At 43.5% G+C, this 17,064-nt stretch overlaps 3 protein-coding genes across 4 annotated transcripts; 1 reads left to right on the top strand and 2 right to left on the bottom strand.

The window, feature by feature from the left end:
• Positions 1 to 3,883: 3,883 nt before the first annotated feature.
• On the bottom strand, positions 3,884 to 5,096 carry RPL36AL (ribosomal protein L36a like). Of its 2 annotated transcripts, none has more exons than XM_084885418.1 (2): positions 4,945 to 5,096; positions 3,884 to 4,315 (listed from the first exon to the last, which is right to left on the bottom strand). In XM_084885418.1, the coding sequence occupies exon 2, from the start codon at positions 4,282 to 4,284 to the stop codon at positions 3,964 to 3,966; it is 321 nt and encodes a 106-aa protein (XP_084741544.1). In that variant the 5' UTR covers positions 4,285 to 4,315; positions 4,945 to 5,096; the 3' UTR covers positions 3,884 to 3,963. The 2 variants fall into 2 exon arrangements, with proteins under 2 accessions (XP_084741544.1, XP_084741545.1); XM_084885419.1 differs by having other exon boundaries at positions 4,935 to 4,995.
• Positions 5,097 to 5,123: 27 nt separating this feature from the next.
• MGAT2 (alpha-1,6-mannosyl-glycoprotein 2-beta-N-acetylglucosaminyltransferase) lies at positions 5,124 to 7,659 on the top strand. Its single transcript, XM_084885293.1, has one exon. The coding sequence runs from the start codon at positions 5,623 to 5,625 to the stop codon at positions 6,961 to 6,963; it is 1,341 nt and encodes a 446-aa protein (XP_084741419.1). The 5' UTR covers positions 5,124 to 5,622; the 3' UTR covers positions 6,964 to 7,659.
• Positions 7,660 to 7,908: 249 nt separating this feature from the next.
• Positions 7,909 to 16,822, bottom strand: DNAAF2 (dynein axonemal assembly factor 2). The gene is made up of 3 exons (XM_084885051.1): positions 13,765 to 16,822; positions 10,425 to 10,568; positions 7,909 to 9,722 (listed from the first exon to the last, which is right to left on the bottom strand). The coding sequence occupies exons 1-3, from the start codon at positions 15,544 to 15,546 to the stop codon at positions 9,264 to 9,266; spliced, it is 2,385 nt and encodes a 794-aa protein (XP_084741177.1). The 5' UTR covers positions 15,547 to 16,822; the 3' UTR covers positions 7,909 to 9,263.
• Between the last annotated feature and the right edge of the window lie 242 nt (positions 16,823 to 17,064).

The raw sequence follows: 17,064 nt of genomic DNA, 5'->3' as shown, positions 1-17,064 counted from the left end.
AGTGCGGGAGCCACTGCTTGCACCTGCTGCTGGTGCCTGGTGCCGGTCCCATTTGCTTGGCGCCATCAGCAGATTGGTGTGGCGACTACTGGCCCTGATCACCCCTCAGGGCTTCTCTACCTCCCCTTGTTCCTGAGGGGCAATCAGGGCAGCAGCTGCACTGTTAATGTGTGGGAGTGCTGCTAGCATACAGGACCGGGGAGGGTGTGTGTGTGTGGGGGGGTGGGGTGGAGGTGTGTGGAGGATGGGTGGAGACCTGCCCCTGTACCTACTACAGCCTTTTGGCCCACCATTCCTTTCCTTTCAAGGTGCTTGAATTCGTGCACTTGGCCCCTAGTAGTTCCATAGGGGAGGATAAAGAGTAAAAGTTACTGGAGAAAACCTTTTCCAGTAGTATATTATTGCTACTTTGGGCTTGGACTTATAGGTGGAGTCTATATGACTATTTCTTTTTAAAAATATATATATTTTAGCCAAAGCTGGTTTGGCTCAGTGGTGGAGTGTCGGTCTGTGGACTGAAAGGTCCCAGGTTCGATTCCGGTCAAGGGCATGTAACTTGGTTGCGGGCACATCCCCGGCGGGGGGTGTGCAGGAGGTAGTTGGTCGATGTTTCTTTTTCATCGACGTTTCTAGCTCTCTATCTCTCTCCCTTCCTCTTTGTAAAAAAATTAAAAAAAAAAAAAAGTATATATATATATATATTTGATTTTTTACAGAGAAGAAGGGAGGAGAGAGAGCTAGAAACATCAATGAGAGAGAAACATCCATCAGCTGCCTTCTGCACACCCCCCACCGGGGATGTGCCCAAAACCAAGGTACATGCCCTTGACCAGAATTGAACCCGGGACCTGTGAGTCCACAGGTCGATGCTCTATCCACGGAGCCAAACCAGTTAGGGCAATATATGACTACTTCTTATGACTTACATAACCCCCATTGTCTTCCTAAAGTATTTATTTGGGGCATTTTTTCACCCTGAAAATGCAAATATTTTTTAACAAATAATTGTTTTGAATTTTTATTAAAACAATGTATATGAATTGTAAAATTTCTTCTCAGAGCTGATTCTTTCAGACAAGATCTTGGACCAGAGGAGTAATTCTTTGGGTAACCTTAAATTTGTATTGCTAGTGGTTAAATTCTTCCTGAAAAAATCGTATTATAATTTCTAGTTTTTTATTTTAAAAAATTACATATAATGCAAACATGCCTAAAATAAAAAGAGTTGCAATTTATCTGGTACTTACTTTGTTCCAGTCTTTTATATTTAATTTAACCCTTCTAGAAGGGAGATACCATGAACCTAGATTAGAGATTTTAGGCCCAAGCTTCATACTGCCTTCTAAAGTTAATTCACTTTGGTCTCTACAACCAAGAATTCTGTAATTATATTAAGACTTTCTAAACTTATAAACTGGTGAGGGTGGCCCACAAATATAAAACATGATTTTTAGCCCTGGCTTTTAGTTGGTTGGAGCATCATTTTACACAACAAAAGTTTCATTCCTAGTCAGAGCACATCTCAGGTTGCAGGTTCAGTCCCAGGTTAGGGGCAAGTTTGGGAGGCAATCAATAATGTATCTCTCACATCCTCTCTCTAAACTCAATAAAAACATATCTGGTGAGGATTAAAAAAACAACATGGCCGAGACCGGTTTGGCTCAATGGATAGAGCGTCGGCTTGGGGACTGAAGGGTCCCGGGTTCAATTCCGGTCAAGGGCATGTACCTTGGTTGCGGGCACATCCCCAGTAGGGGGTGTGCAAGAGGCAGCTGATTGATGACTCTCTCTCATCGATGTTTCTAATTCTCTCTCTCTCTCCCTTCCTCTGTGTACAAAATCAATAAAATATAAAAAACAAAACAAAAAAAAACAACATGGTTCCTTAAGGTGATGTTTTATGGCATATTTAAAATTTGTGTGTATCTGAATTTTATGTTGTAGAAAAATTTTTTCATTAACAAATGCAGACATAATAGTCAATGTTAGGAATAAGTATTAACCATCTTTTACTCCTACACCCTAGCCCTTTGCCTGTCTTACTCATCTACAAACCATCCCATGTAAATACCCTAGCTGCCAATAAAAAAGCAGAATTTCTTGCCCTCTTCTCATAACCTATGTCCTTTCCTAGTTTTTCTTTTCATTTGACACTAAACTTGTTTCTTCCTTGCCTTTCATAGGCAATAACTAATTTCACTTCTGAGTTTCCACATCCCATTCTGTTTTCAATCTTAACTGCTTAGCTTCTCAACTTTCCCAATAACCAATAAGCTATAACATTTGAGTACATCTCAATGTACTCAGTCCCCCCAATGGACAGTCTCCCCACCCCCCCCTTATCTGCAGTTTTAGTTACTCATGGTCAGTAAAGATCTGACAATATTGAATGAAAAATTCCAGAAAGAATTTTTTAAAAATATATTTTATTGATTTTTTACAGAGAGGGAGAGAGCTAGAAACGTCGATGAGAGAAACATCGACCAGCTGCCTCCTGCACACCCCCTACCGGGGATGTGCCTGCAATCAATGTACATGCCCTTGACCGGAATCGAACCCGGGACCCTTCAGTCCACAGACCAACGCTCTACCACTGAGCCAAACCGGTTTCGGCCAGAAATAATTTTTTTAAAAAAATTGTGGGCCATTCCAAGTAGTGTAGTTATTACTTATGGGAAACAACAGTCACATAACTTTCATTATAGTATAAAACCAAAAAGTTCATGCTATCATAGACTTATGGGTTGTTTTGATAATTTTGATTTCAGAGAGGTAGGGAGCATTGGAAACTGATATAAAATAGATTGGCTGCCTCTTGCATGCCCCCTATTGGGGATGGAAGCTACAACCTGGGCATGTGCTCCAACTGGGAATGGAACCTGACCTGGTTCATAGATCAGTGCTCAACCGCTGAAACACATTGGCTGGGCACTTACCGGTTATTTGTTTTACTAGCTTCACAATTTTAGGTAAAAGCCAGTTTTTAACTCCTACCTTACATTCAAGACCGTCTTCTAGAGTGCTGTCCAAAAACTGATGGGAAATACTCTTATCCATGTTGAGCAATAGTATAGCTACTAGCCTGTGGCTGTTGAACACTAAATTAGCTAGTATAACTGAGGAACTGACTTTTAAATTTAAGTAGCTACATGTGGCCAGTGGTTCCTATTATAGTACATTTGCAAAGAGTATGCTTTTTATATCCTTACTCAGTCTGCCATATACAGGCTTAGCTTATCCTAATTTTTCCCCAAAATCTTGTTTTCCCACCAGCTCATCCATCGTGATTGTTATAGGGAGCGGTTATAGGGTTAAACCTGGACTGAATGCAGCAAACAAGTCCTAGCTAGGTGGGCACAGCCCTCTTAGCATAAAGCTTAATCTTTTGACTGCTCCCTAGATCTTTCCTGGGTTGCTAATGGGCTGTGGGAGGGGCAGCAAGTGCTGCCAAAACAAGTGAAGCTTACAAAAACATTTAAATTTCCTTGTTTACCCCTGACTATAAATAAAGCATCAGCTTTGCCATCTGGATCTGTTCTGTGGCCTCAGCCAGGCACAGAATACCCACCTAGATCCAGCTTATTCTCTGATCTTTTTCCTTCATCCTTCACTACCCTCCCTTAGGCTGGCTGAAGAGTGCTGGCGTGGCACAATTGTAAATTCACCCAACATATATTTGAAATTGATCAGATAAAATATCAATATTTTCCCTGCTATTAAGTTTGAGATGAAACTCTTGCCTTTACATATAAAATTTCAATTTTCGTGGAACTAAATTTAATAATTTGAAGAGGATTCACTTACAAATTTACTCTTATTTCCTTAATTTATAACACATTAAACATGAAATTCTATTTATATTTCAAAAGACACACAAAAGATATGAGTAAGAGTAACACTGTATTTATTTTCATACAGGTAATTTTTCTACCGCTTTAACATTTTCCTCTCAAAGATAAAAGCTTAGAACTGGATCACTTGGCCCTTTCTCTTCTTATCTCCGCCCAGTTCAAAATGCTTGCATCTCTTGATTGCCAGCATCCTCTTTGATCTGCAGTTAGGCTCTACACATTCAAGCCTCAGCACAATCTTCTTTGTGGTTTTAGCTTTCTTTCGGAAAATTGGCTTTGTCTGCCCACCGTAGCCACTCTGCTTCCTATCGTAACGCCTCTTCCCCTGGGCATACAGGGAATCCTTCCCCTTCTTATACTGGGTCACTTTGTGAGGCTGATGCTTCCCACACTTCTTACAGAAAGTCCTTCGGGTTTTAGGCACATTGACCATCTTGGCAGTAGAGCTGTCTGTACGATGGAAACTGTTGAGATATTTAAAATATGATAACTTAAAATATTTTGGTAAGTAAAAGTATTTTATAAGTATTTATAGGAAAATAACATAAATCAGTAATGTATAAATCCACCAACTACTCTTTTTGGAATGCTTAAATCACTAGCACACTTCTAGAATGAGACTCACTGAAAAAATAGCGAAAGCGTATAAAGGAGACTTAATTTACTGTGGTTGGTAAAAAGAGGAGCGTAGTGATGATTGGCTAATTTTCTACCGCAGGGAGGGCCAAGGCCAGTTTCTTTTCGACGACTCCTAGCACCCCTTCCGCGTTCTAGCTTCTGGGCCTGCCCGGTTCCGTGCGCGTGGAGCCCGGCCTGTTCCTTCTCCGAAAACCGCAGGAGTCCGGTTCGCATTTCCGCCCCGGAGTACCGAGCGCCGTCACCCCCAGCCGCCCCGAGGCTGACGTGTCCTTATCCAGTGCCTCCGGCCCAGCAGCGCCATGCGTGACCCCCTTTCCGCAGACAGAAGCCCGCTCTCGAACTCTCTCGACCCAAGGCAGCGGGTCCCTCCCTCCTTTCCTACCAGGGCCTACTCCACCCGGGTTCTGGGCACTCGAGGCCCCCGTGGGGGCCCTACAGCCTGACCTTAGCTTACCGGGAAAATCGCAGACCTCACTCCCCGCTTCGCTCCGCTCGGCCGGCGCCTACAGGAAATGGAGGAAAGAAGCGGAAGTAGGAACCGAGCCCTGAGCGACAGGGCCGTGGGCCAATAGGCAACGGGCGGCGCAGGCCGCGCACCTCCGCCGGCGTCACGGAAGCTCCAACCCGCGGCCCCGGGGCGGGGCGGAGCGTGTGGGCCCGAGGCCCCCTGCGCTCGCGGGCCAGTCGCAGTTGTCAGAGCGGGCGCCGCCGGGGCGGTGCGGCTTCCGTTGCTCGGGCTCGGCCGTCCGTGGCCGCGGGAGGATGAGAGCGCCGAGGACGCCGGGCCGCTGGAGGCGCAGGTAAAGAAGCTGGTGCTGCGGGCCGCGCGGGCTCCTGCTGGGACCCGTGTTGAATGGAGAGGACAGAGGCGACCCCGAGCCCCGGTCCCTAGCGGCGGGGTCTCTGTCGCTGCCGCTGCCCGACGAGGATGAGTGGAGCCCGGCGGCGCGGGGAGGCTGAGAGCCTGCGGGTCCCGGGACCCCCGGGGCCGGGGATGAGTTAGCCTGGGCCGCCGCGGGGGCCAGTTCGACTGCTACAGGCCAACGCGACGGCCGCCGCCCGCCCGCCCCTTCCGTGCAGAAGCCGCTAGCTCCTTCGCTCCCGCCCGCCCGCGCTCCCGGCCCCGGAGACCATGAGGTTCCGCATCTACAAGCGGAAGGTGCTCATCCTGACGCTCGTGGTGGCCGCCTGCGGCTTCGTCCTCTGGAGCAGCAATGGGCGACAAAGGAAGAGCGAGGCCCTCGCCCCGCCGCTGCTGGACGCCGAGCCCGCGCGGGGTGCGGGAGGCCGGGGCGGGGACCATCCCGCCGGCTCCGTGGACCTCCGCCGGGTCTCCAACGAGTCGGCGGCCCCGCTGGTCGCGGCGGCCCCGCTGCCCGAGGCGGACAACCTGACGCTGCGGTACCGGTCCCTGGTGTACCAGCTTAACTTCGACCAGACGCTGAGGAATGTAGAGAAGGCCGGCTCCTGGCCCCCCCGAGAGCTGGTGCTGGTGGTCCAGGTGCATAACCGGCCAGATTACCTCAAACTGTTGGTGGACTCACTTCGAAAAGCCCAGGGCATTGACAACGTCCTCGTCATCTTTAGCCATGACTTCTGGTCAACAGAGATCAATCAGCTGATCGCTGGGGTGGATTTCTGCCCAGTTCTGCAGGTATTCTTTCCTTTCAGCATTCAGTTGTACCCCAATGAGTTTCCGGGCAGTGACCCCAGAGATTGCCCCAGAGATCTGGAGAAGGATTCGGCTTTGAAGATGGGATGCATTAATGCTGAGTATCCTGATTCCTTTGGCCATTATAGAGAGGCCAAGTTCTCCCAAACCAAACACCACTGGTGGTGGAAGCTGCATTTTGTATGGGAAAGGGTCAAAGTTCTTCGAGACTATGCTGGCCTCATACTTTTCCTAGAGGAGGATCACTACTTAGCTCCAGACTTTTACCATGTTTTCAAAAAAATGAGGAAATTACAGCAGCAAGAGTGTCCTGAGTGTGATGTTCTCTCTCTGGGAACCTATACTGCCAGTCGAAGTTTCTCTGGCATTGCTGACAAGGTAGATGTGAAAACTTGGAAATCCACAGAGCACAATATGGGTCTTGCCTTGACCCGGGATGCTTATCATAAGCTGATCGATTGCACAGACACTTTCTGTACCTATGATGATTATAACTGGGACTGGACTCTTCAGTATTTGACTGTATCTTGTCTTCCAAAATTCTGGAAAGTGCTGGTTCCTCAGGTACCTAGGATTTTTCATGCTGGAGACTGTGGTATGCACCACAAGAAAACCTGTAGACCATCCACCCAGAGTGCCCAAATTGAGTCACTCTTAAATAGTAACAAACAGTACATGTTCCCAGAAACTCTAACTATCAGTGAAAAGTTTATGGCACCCATTTCTCCACCTAGGAAAAATGGAGGGTGGGGAGATATTAGAGACCACGAACTCTGTAAAAGTTATAGAAGACTGCAATGAAAAAATCACAATTACAAAAGGTGACAGTCTTCTATTTTTGATATTTGTCCCAACAGGAAAGACAATTGAATAAAGGAGTTTAGGGATTGATTTCTGCTTTAATACGAAAAAAAAATTATTGTAAAAGGTATCCAATTATAGTAATCTTTTCCTTTTAAGTCTGATTAAGATTTAAAATACAAGTTTTCATTTTGGGAGTTGGGTTTTAAAGCTCAATCTGAATCTGGGAAAGGTGATCATTACTGAGAGAAGAGGGGAAATTTTATTTAAATTGCATCTATTAATCTTTTTACCTGGAACTTTGTACACTTTTCCACTTTCAAAACTTAAGTACAGCAAAATTTACTTAATGACATAGCAGTAGGAAGTATTACAATGAAATAAGTATTAATGGAACAAGCCCAGTTTCACTCTCCACACAGTTACTAGGAAGAGATTGCTTGGCTGGTTTTATAATTCAGAAATTATGTTTGTTAAACACCCTGTCAAAACAGAGTCAATTTCAGTATTACAGATTCCTGTATAATTGTGTTAAGATTTGCCTGTGCTTTGGAACCTTCATAGAGCACATTTTCTTTTGGAATGTATTTGATTGATAAATTTTAACACTGTTTTCACCTCAATGTAGAAAAACAGTGGTTTTGGGTTTTTTTTCTTTTAGTCTGCCAAAATAAAATACTCATTTTTGCATAAAAAGGTTCCTAATCACTTTGCAGAATAAATTTTGATTACTCTTTACACCAAAATTCAGTAGACATTCTAGAAGTTTTAAAGTTAGCATTACATCTTCATGTTTACTGTTTGTAAGTTGAATTTGAAATAATAAAGAAAACCCAGCTCTTGACAATGTATTCCCTTTGGAAGAAACTAGTCAGACATAGATAATGAACAATAAAAAGCTGCTGTGAAATACAGCCAGAAATGATACAAAGTTTAGTCATGCCAAAGTGAAACATGTTCTAGTGCCATCTTTATTTTAACTGAAGTCATATTTTTTAAAAGGATACAGTAAATAATAGGAAACAGGCTTAAAATTTACTCCATGTTTACCACGTTTAATGTAAAAGTTTTCCTTAACAGTATATGATTCAATTCAATCAAAAATTAATAGACTAATTTCTGTGTAGTTATTACAATTATTTCAATCTACGAAAATTGTGTTAAGTGGACATTTGCAAAATTACTGCCTCAAATTAAGATTCATTTGTAGTTGGAAAATGCATCTGGTCATCTAAGTTGGGGCAAATAGTTCTCTTGTTTTGTGAGCTAGCCACATTTATATTGTTCTCAGCCCATTGTTTTAGACTTTACCAAGATTATAAATGTAAAGAAAAAACAGCTTTTGGTGTTCTGATCTGACCTCCCCAGTTCAAAGGACTAAAAATACCAGAACTAAGGTAAAACCAGAAGTTTGAATTGGTAGCTGATTTTGGAACAAATCCCTCAGGTTATGGCCTTTGGGGTCAGAGATTAGGTCAACAGATATTTTCCTTCCTATATTTTCTTTCATCCTGTCCTAAAAATGATTTTGAGAAAAAAAATCTATTAGGATTTTCCTCTGATCTCAAATACAAATACTATTCCACAAAATTAATAACTTAGCCACAGATACATTACCTGCTGCCGCCTTAAAGTCATTACTAATTAACCTGTATTAAATATATATATTTTTTGGTGACAGATGAAAATAGTAAAATACAGAATTGAAGCAAAAATAATAAATTTCAGTGTATCTATATCATTATTTGAATTATTAATACTGGTTAATAAAGTTCTTTCATCTAAGAATGTCTATTTCAAGCATAAATACATCTTAGTGATATTTCTAAACAGTTTTGAGATTCTGTCCCCCTTACAAATGCAACTCATACTTCTAGTTACATTCTTGAGAGTTGCTTTTTGTGACAGACACAACTTAGTATCTTGAAACTTTATTAAGTGTAACAGTAAACAAAAAAAGCTGAAAACAAACACCTAAGTAAATATATACAGGTTATATTAAAACTTAAGTGTTTAACTCTTGGAAAGAATATACTTCTCTCAGAGGAATCACAAAACTTATCTCATCTCTCTGAAACTGTATAAACTCTACATGCAAAAAAATATCTCCAGTCTCCCCATTAGAATAAAAATTGCACATTTTAATTTCTTGAATAAATATCTTCAGTTTTTAAAGAGTAAACAGAATACCTATTTTAAATCCAAAATATACTTTCTTGAATATCTTTGGTTTTAAGGTAGTAGTTTACAGAAATAGAATTTAAGTCCAAAAATTTTCTGCTCTTTTAAATTCTGAAGAATTAATCCAAGTCATATAGCAAAGAATTCTGAAAACTGAATGCACAATGAGTCACATGATCTTTAATAATCTGCACACTACCATCCTCCATATTGGTTTCTTGTATGTTGTCAAAACCAGGTATATTCTGAACTGTTAATTCTTCCTCTTCAGTCATTACCGATTCTTTTAAATTATCTTTCTCCTCACTTGAGTAAACAGCACCTTTTTCTTTTACAAATTCAGGTTCTATTTTTAACTTGGGTTGCTGAGACTTTCCAAATAACATTTGGGACACATCAAGAGACTCTTGTTGCAAGTATTCAACTGAACCACAACTGTCTATTTCTCGTACTACAGATGAGTCAGAAGCAGTTGTTGAGGTGGTAGGATGTTCTATGTTTTTTTTAGTTGGATGACTTCCTTCGTTGACTTTTTCTTCCTTTTCATGAAGCTGTTCAGAGTTACTACATTCTTGCAACTATGTCAAGAGAAACAACAAGTTATTCTTTGAAATAAATAGAAAATTAAATTGTAGTACCATTGGGAAAATTTTTTAAGTTGTGAGGGAGGAACCCTTGTAGACCTGCAGACAGGCTTCTTCCCTCTCAGTTATCCTACATATCTTCCACACGCTTCCAGTCATTTAGTGACAATGCAAACCTGGTCTTAATTCTCTGGTAATCATTTCAATGACTCACCTCCCTCAGGATAAAAAAATGGCTTACAAACCCTTCAGCAGTCTTTCTTACTAGAGCATTCTTGAATTTTCTTGAATTTCTGTGATTCAGAGCCACTTTCCCCCACAATTCATAAATGCCAATTGTGCTAGTTATTTCTGTATTCAATACTGAAGACTAAAAATAACCAAACTTTTAAGATTCAACTAGAAAGAAAGAACAAACTGTATGACATGGTTACCATAGTCCCTGGATTAACTTCCCAAATGTCACGTTTTTCTCTATTCCTGATTTGACATTTATTTTCGGATTAAATTAGATAATATATATGAAAATGAATTGCAGAGTGTTTAGCACATAGTGAAATGCATGTAAAAAACTCTATTCCTCTACCCAGCCATTATGTACACTTAGCTGAAAGTTTCAACATCAAAAATTAGGTTATTCATTAGGCTTTGACCTTGTCCTAAGTCACTATTCTATAAGGCCATTAAAATCCTTACCTCTGTGTGAATTTGAATCTTACTATCAGTAACCTGAAGAACTTCAATTAACGGTGAAGTTAGGGGTATTGTCTGTTGAAATGGAGTGCTCAGGACCTCTTCAAGAAATTCATTGACATTTTCTTCATTGACAAATAACCTTTCCTAAAATAAAAAAACATATCTGTTTTATAGGTCATAATTCACCGTGTTACATAAAAACAACTCATAAAAGTTCTCATAGTTCAGGATTATACTTTTAAAATATCTGTTATTCCTATGCTTTTTTGGCAAAAGAACAGTCTGTACACAGCAAGAGTGCCCAGCCAGCATGGCTCAGTGGTTGAGCGTCCATCTATGAACCAGGAGGTCATGGTTTAATTCCTGTTCAGGGTACATGCCTCAATCTCCAGTGGGGGTTGTGCAGGAAGCAGCTGATCAGTGGTTCTCTGTCATCATTGATGTATTTACCTCTCCCTCTCTTTGTCTCTCTGAAATCAGTAAAAATATATTTTTAAAAATAGCAAGAGTACATACCTAAAAGAAAAAGTTCAGTTACTCTTAGTCTCTATTGATCTAGGTATGTTTTATCTTAGATAATCTAAATTAAAAATTACATTTTTAAATTTTTTCTCTTAATATTTTATGAGAAATATATAACCTCCTTTTTTTCTTGATGATATTTTTGAAGAGAGAGGGAAAGAGAAAGAAATATTGATGTGAGAGAAAGTCATTGATTGGATGCTTCCTGCACAGCCTGGACCAGGGCCTGGGCCAAGAAGGAGCCTGCAACCAAGCTATGTGCCCTTGATCAGAATTGAACCTGGAACCCTTTAGTCTTAAGGCCAACGGTGTCCACTGTGCCAAACTGGCTAGGGCTTACAACACTTCTTAATGAGTCAGCCAAGAAATACATGACAGGCTCTATTAAAATTTTGTGTGAACAGTTTGTCTTTTAGTTCTTGTTCAGGTAAGAGCTAAGTGTAATATTTTATGTAAAAGAAGCATATTTTACTTTTAAGCAATGAGATAATCCAGTGTGACTCCAGCATATAGCTACTTATAAGAATGAGATAGTTTTCCGAACTATTAGGAAATGCAAAAAGCACATTCACAAAAATCCCAAACACAAAGCCATTTCTTTATATTTATGTCAAGCGAATACAGGAATATTGTTAGGGCATTAAAAGTATAACTATATTCATAAAATGTTCATTGTTGCCCAAAGTAAAAGTATTTTTCTCTGTACTTTCATATACATAAATTTAATAAGTTCATTAGTCAAAATGAGGAAAGAAAATATGAAAGAGACAAGTTTCAGGTTTCCTTCTATTAAACAGTGTTTGAACTTGGGAACATCTACCAAACAAGAGAATCCTAGGAACAAAAATAAAATTTTTAGAGTAATTTGCCTTGCTATTATTTGAAGATCCAGAATAACACTGTATTATAAAGATACCCCATAAAAAGCATTTCTAAGTTTCCTGTCTCTGGAAAAGACACATTAATTGTAAAGATATATACCAAATAGTTTAGTTTTAAGTTTACCCAAGGAAAAATAATATGTATTTAAAATGAAAATGGTTATGACTAAAATACAATTTGCAGAAAATTATCTTCACATTCTGATAGCTGATTTTACTATAAAAGATACTGTATTCAGTGGTCCTAAAGCTTTAGAAAAATTCCCAGTAAATATTTAAGGCTTATATAAATATATGTTGTACTTGTTTATGTGTAAAGTAACAATTGTGAACTGGACAGCCACAAATCAACCTTACATTATAATTATTTTCATATAATGTGTAATATATTATCTATCTACCCACCTACTCACTACTCTTGTGATTTTTCCTTATTTATTAATTTTCAAGGAAGTGGAAGGGAGAGTGAGAGGGAAGCATCTATGTGAGAGTGAAGAGTTTAACATGGATTGGCTGCCTCCTGCATGCCCCCACCCTTTCCCAACCAACTGAACACCAGCCAGGGCTACTTTTGTGATGTTTTAGAAATTTAGTAAGAACATGGTCCAGTGACAGTGAACTGTAAAATAAAAAAACAACAACATTATGATTCTGTCAGCCTTAGGAAATGTGATTATTAATGAAGAAATTATAAATTTATTTTAGGCTTCAAAGATACGACACAGTCACCATAATCTCATTTTTGTTTGGTTTCTTTGTTAAAATAATGTTATCATACTAGAAAATCAGATTAAAATATATTCTTTAGTATTTTCTCAACTGCTTGTCAGCAAAGCTTTCTTTCCATATTGTTATTTTCACATTTATTAAGACAATTACAGGAAAACGACTGCCCTTTCCTAAATTCTCCCTTTGAATGACATAAACAGATAGTCAATTTCCTATTTTATATTATCACAAAGTATTTTACCTAGCCCTGGCTGGTGTTCAGTTACTTTATCACTTTTAGAGGCTTTCAAATTAACCACTTCTCACAGAAGATATCCCTCATAAAATGTAAATGTAATTTAGTAAGTTTCTAGAAAAACAATGGGGAAGAAGTGGAAATTTCTGGCAGGTTTAATTTTTAATATAATTTAAATTTATAATCTGTGCAATTTGTGTTGTTTCTGGGAATTAAACCCTTGAATATTTTAAAAGAGCTTTAAAATTTACCTTGACACTGATACAGACAGGTTTTGTCAATCAAAACCACTAATTGTTCATTTTTGAGTATGCCAAGTTCTTTAGAACTTCAAATTTAATTTTTTTCAGCACTTGCCCGTAGTTTATATTACACTGTTAAATGCCAACCACTGTGCAAAATACTAGATGATTAAAACAGATGCAAAAACACATGTAATTTCAATATAACATAAAAACCACCTGAGGACAACCCTACCAAAATCAGCCACTAAAATCAAGCAGCACTATGTGGTTGCAATGGCAGGGAATTTAGATTGACACCTCGCTAAATGACTTTTGCTCTCTGGAAGTAAGCTGTTTATTTTCTAAGGTTGGACAATATTACTTACCAACTTAAAATATGGCCCTAACAGAGTGCTTCTCAAACTCTAATTGGTCATCAACCCTTTGAGAATATGACTAAAGTTATAGCCCTTCTGCCCAGAAGAAAGCATACAATCTGAGAGGTCCTCCTCAGTCAATGGATTCCAGGGGGGAAATGCAGTAAGGACAATTTTGAAGGGGTGTGTGTGTGTGTGTGTGTGTGTGTGTGTGTGTGTGTTTTCCAGTATGCGTTTAACGTGCACTGACATCTTTCATCACGTGTATCAACTTCAAGTAATTTCGAGAGAAGTTCTAATGAACTAAGGGGCTGTAATTTTGAAAGTAGGACGGAATATTTCAAATACTAAGACTCAAGAAAGAACTGTTACCTCCAAAGAATCGTTGTTTAAACCATAATACCACTCTCTCCAATGTCCACAGCATTCTGAAGATTTGGCCAATTCTATTACTGCATTGTTTGAAGAGATGCTAACCACCGGTTCTTTGATACTCAATTTATTTTCTGGAGCAAACTGCAAAAAGAAGGAATAGTAAACTAAGTCTTGGGTGGAGAAGCACAATTGGTAGCGGAGGGAGCTCACATCCCCTTGAAGGCTTTGCGGCTGGATCCGAGGCACTTGAATGAGCAGCGTCAGGGATTCTTCATCCTGACGACACTGCAGCGGAGGACAGCGAGGCCGCCCGCGGGCCGTCCCGGGGCCACCCATGGCTGGAGCAGAAGGCGCCCCGCCGGAGTCCTCCCCTCCGCTCAGATCTCCGCTCACACGCCTTCCAGCGGAAGGGCCCCTGGCGAGGGCCCCGGCCGCGCTCCCAGTTCCGGGAAGCGGCTTCTCGGCACCGGAAGGAGCCACCGCTCGCCCACCGAAGTCCCCTTCCGGTTCGGAGACAAGTTCCTCCCCGGCGGCCTCCGGGGTGGCGGTCCCGGCGTCCTCTCCTCCGGGACGGCCCCCCGCCGGGCCCGCGTCTCCGCTGCGGGCGGAAGTGCCGGCTGCGGCGGGTTCCGGCGCCACGGGCCGCTCCACGGGCCGCTCCACGGGCCGCTCCACGGGCCGCTCCACGGGCCGCTCCACGGGCCGCTCCACGGGCCGCTCCACGGGCCGCTCCACGGGCCGCTCCACGGGCAGCGTGACCACCAGCTGCCGCCGCGCCCTGTTGAACTGCGCCCTGCCGCGGCTGTCGTCCACCGGGTACGGGAGCGAGAGCCGCAGCCGGTAGTCGGGGTTCCTCGAGTCCAGACACAGCAGCTTCCCCGTCACCTCCAGCGCCGCCTGCTCGGCCGAGCGCAGGAGCGGCAGCTCGATGGTGACCACCAGCTCTTGGGGCACCGGGCTGGGCGCCGAGTCCCGGGAGCAGCGGTAGTCCTGCAGGTCCACGCGGTGGCGCTGCACCACGCTGTGGCGGGGCTCCGTGGGGGCGGGCTGCGGGGCCGCCTCCGGCGCGGAGGGTGGGGGCCGCGCGGGGGGCGGGGCGGCCGGGCTGCGGTAGGGGTAGGGGAAGTCGGGGAAAGAGCTCTCCAGCCCCCCCTCGGGCCGGGCCGGGGCGCCCCCGGGGAGGGGCGTGCGCAGCACCGCGGCCTCCGGAGTCCCCTTGTACTTGATCTTGAGGGTTTTGGCGTTCCTGTGGTCCAGCTTCACGCCGAACTGCCTCTCCACGGCCTCCAGCGCCGTGGCGTCCAGCATCTGGCGGAAGCGCTCGTGGCGCCGGGCCCGCGCCAGCGCGTCGGGGTGGAAGACCACGTCGTAGACGGTGTAGCGGGAGCCGCGGGCCCCGGCGTACTCGCGGCCGGGCGCCAGGCTGTGCGGCAGGGACCACTGGCTGCCGGCGCCCCCGGGGCCGGGCCGGCCGGCGGGCGGGCCCACCAGCGCGTTGCCGCACACGTTCACGAAGCAGCGCCGCGCCCCGTCCAGGCTGGTGCGCAGCACGTGGCCGGGCTCCGGGTGCACGAACCGCACCTCCACTCCGCGCTCACGCTCCAGCGCCGTGATCTCCGCTTCGTAGCGCCGCCGGTTCTCGGGGTCCGTGAGCTCCTCGGCGTACTCGGAAAAGAGTCGCCGGAACTCCGGGTCCTGGAAGGCGGTGGTGAGCCGCTGGACCTCCTCTCCGCTCAGATCCAGGTCCTCTAGCGGCGAAGAGGCCGCCGCCTTGGCCATGCTGCTCCTCAGCCCCCGGCCCGTAGGCACCCGAGAGAGAGGGGGAAGCGCCTCGGAGTCGCAGGACCAAGGCCAGTAAGCGCCGAGGTCAGCAACTGCCAGAGAATTGTGCTTGGGCGCGTGCTTATTGCCATGGTGACGCCACCGCCGCGCAGGAGGGGGAGGAGGCTAGGGATTGGAGTGGGATGGTGGAAATGCCAGAAATAGTGTCTTAGTTGCTTCAAACTAACCAACCAACTACCCTAAAGTCTGTTTTTTAGATGCCTGTGCCACAGCGCAGTTATTTTGCATTAGAAAAGCCATCATAATAATTGTCATAATTTCCAGCATATAGATATCATATACTTCAAAACACTTCAAAATAGAACTGATCCCCATTTCACAGACAAGAAGATGGGACCTGAGAAGTTACCCAACCAGGGTAACTCGTGCATTCACAAGCTGTGATTCATACTTTTGTGTATCTGTGTGTTTTTCATTTCACTAAACCAATATTTCAATCTTCTGAATATTTTTTGTAATGTATTTTTTATTTCAGAGAAGAAGGGAGAGGGAGAGAGAGAAACATCAATGATGAGAAGGAATAATTGATTGGCTTCCTCCTCCATGTCCCTTATAGGGGATGGGGCCTATAACGTAGGCATGTGCAGTTTGCAGGGAATTAAACCTGCACCCTTCAGTCCGGAGGCCCTTCTCACTCTATCCACTGAGCCAAACGGGCTAGAGCAATCTTCTGAATATTTTGCCATACTGATCAACAAACATGTAAGACTTTTTTTTTTTTTAATATATTTTATTGATTTTTACAGAGAGGAAGGGAGAGAGATAGAGAGCTATAAACGTCGATGAGAGAGAAACATCGACCAGCTGCCTCTTGCACACCCCCTACCGGGGATGTGCCCGCAACCAACGTACATGCCCCTGACCGGAATCGAATTGGGACCTTTCAGTCTGCAGACCGACGCTCTACCACTGAGCCAAACCGGTTTCGGCCATGTAAGACTTCTTAAGATACCACATGACACCTGCCAAAATGGCAGAGTTTTTTTTGTTGTTTTTTTCCAATTACTGTATCCTTTGGGTCATGATAGAACTTAGTAAAACCTTTCTAGAGCATGGTTTGGTAGCTGTATAAAAAGCTTTTAAGCCCTAGCCGGTTTGGCTCAGTGGATAGAGCATCGACCTGCGGATTAAGGGTCCCAGGTTCAATTCCCATCAAGGGCATATGCCCAGGGTGCAGGAGGCAGCCAATCAATGATTCTATCTCATCCATGTTTCTATCTCTTCCTCTTCCTCTCTGAAATTAATAAAATATTAAAATAAAAATAAAAGGTTTATAATTTCTTGATCTAGAATTCCAACTCTTAAAATAGGGGTGTCGAACTCAATCAGAGAAGGGGCCAAAATCTAAAATCCAGCCTAAATCGCGGGCCGAATGGTTTACTGAACAGTCATAAACTGACAATGTCATAAACTGACAGCGGAGTGCAGTGATGACAGCGCGGTGCGGGCCACATT

Source organism: Pipistrellus hanaki (genome assembly GCF_964339955.1).
Source record: "Pipistrellus hanaki genome assembly, chromosome: 1".
Classification (NCBI taxonomy): domain Eukaryota; kingdom Metazoa; phylum Chordata; class Mammalia; order Chiroptera; family Vespertilionidae; genus Pipistrellus; species Pipistrellus hanaki.
Note: the sequence above shows the minus strand (reverse complement) of the source record. Positions and strands in the feature narration are given on the sequence as shown.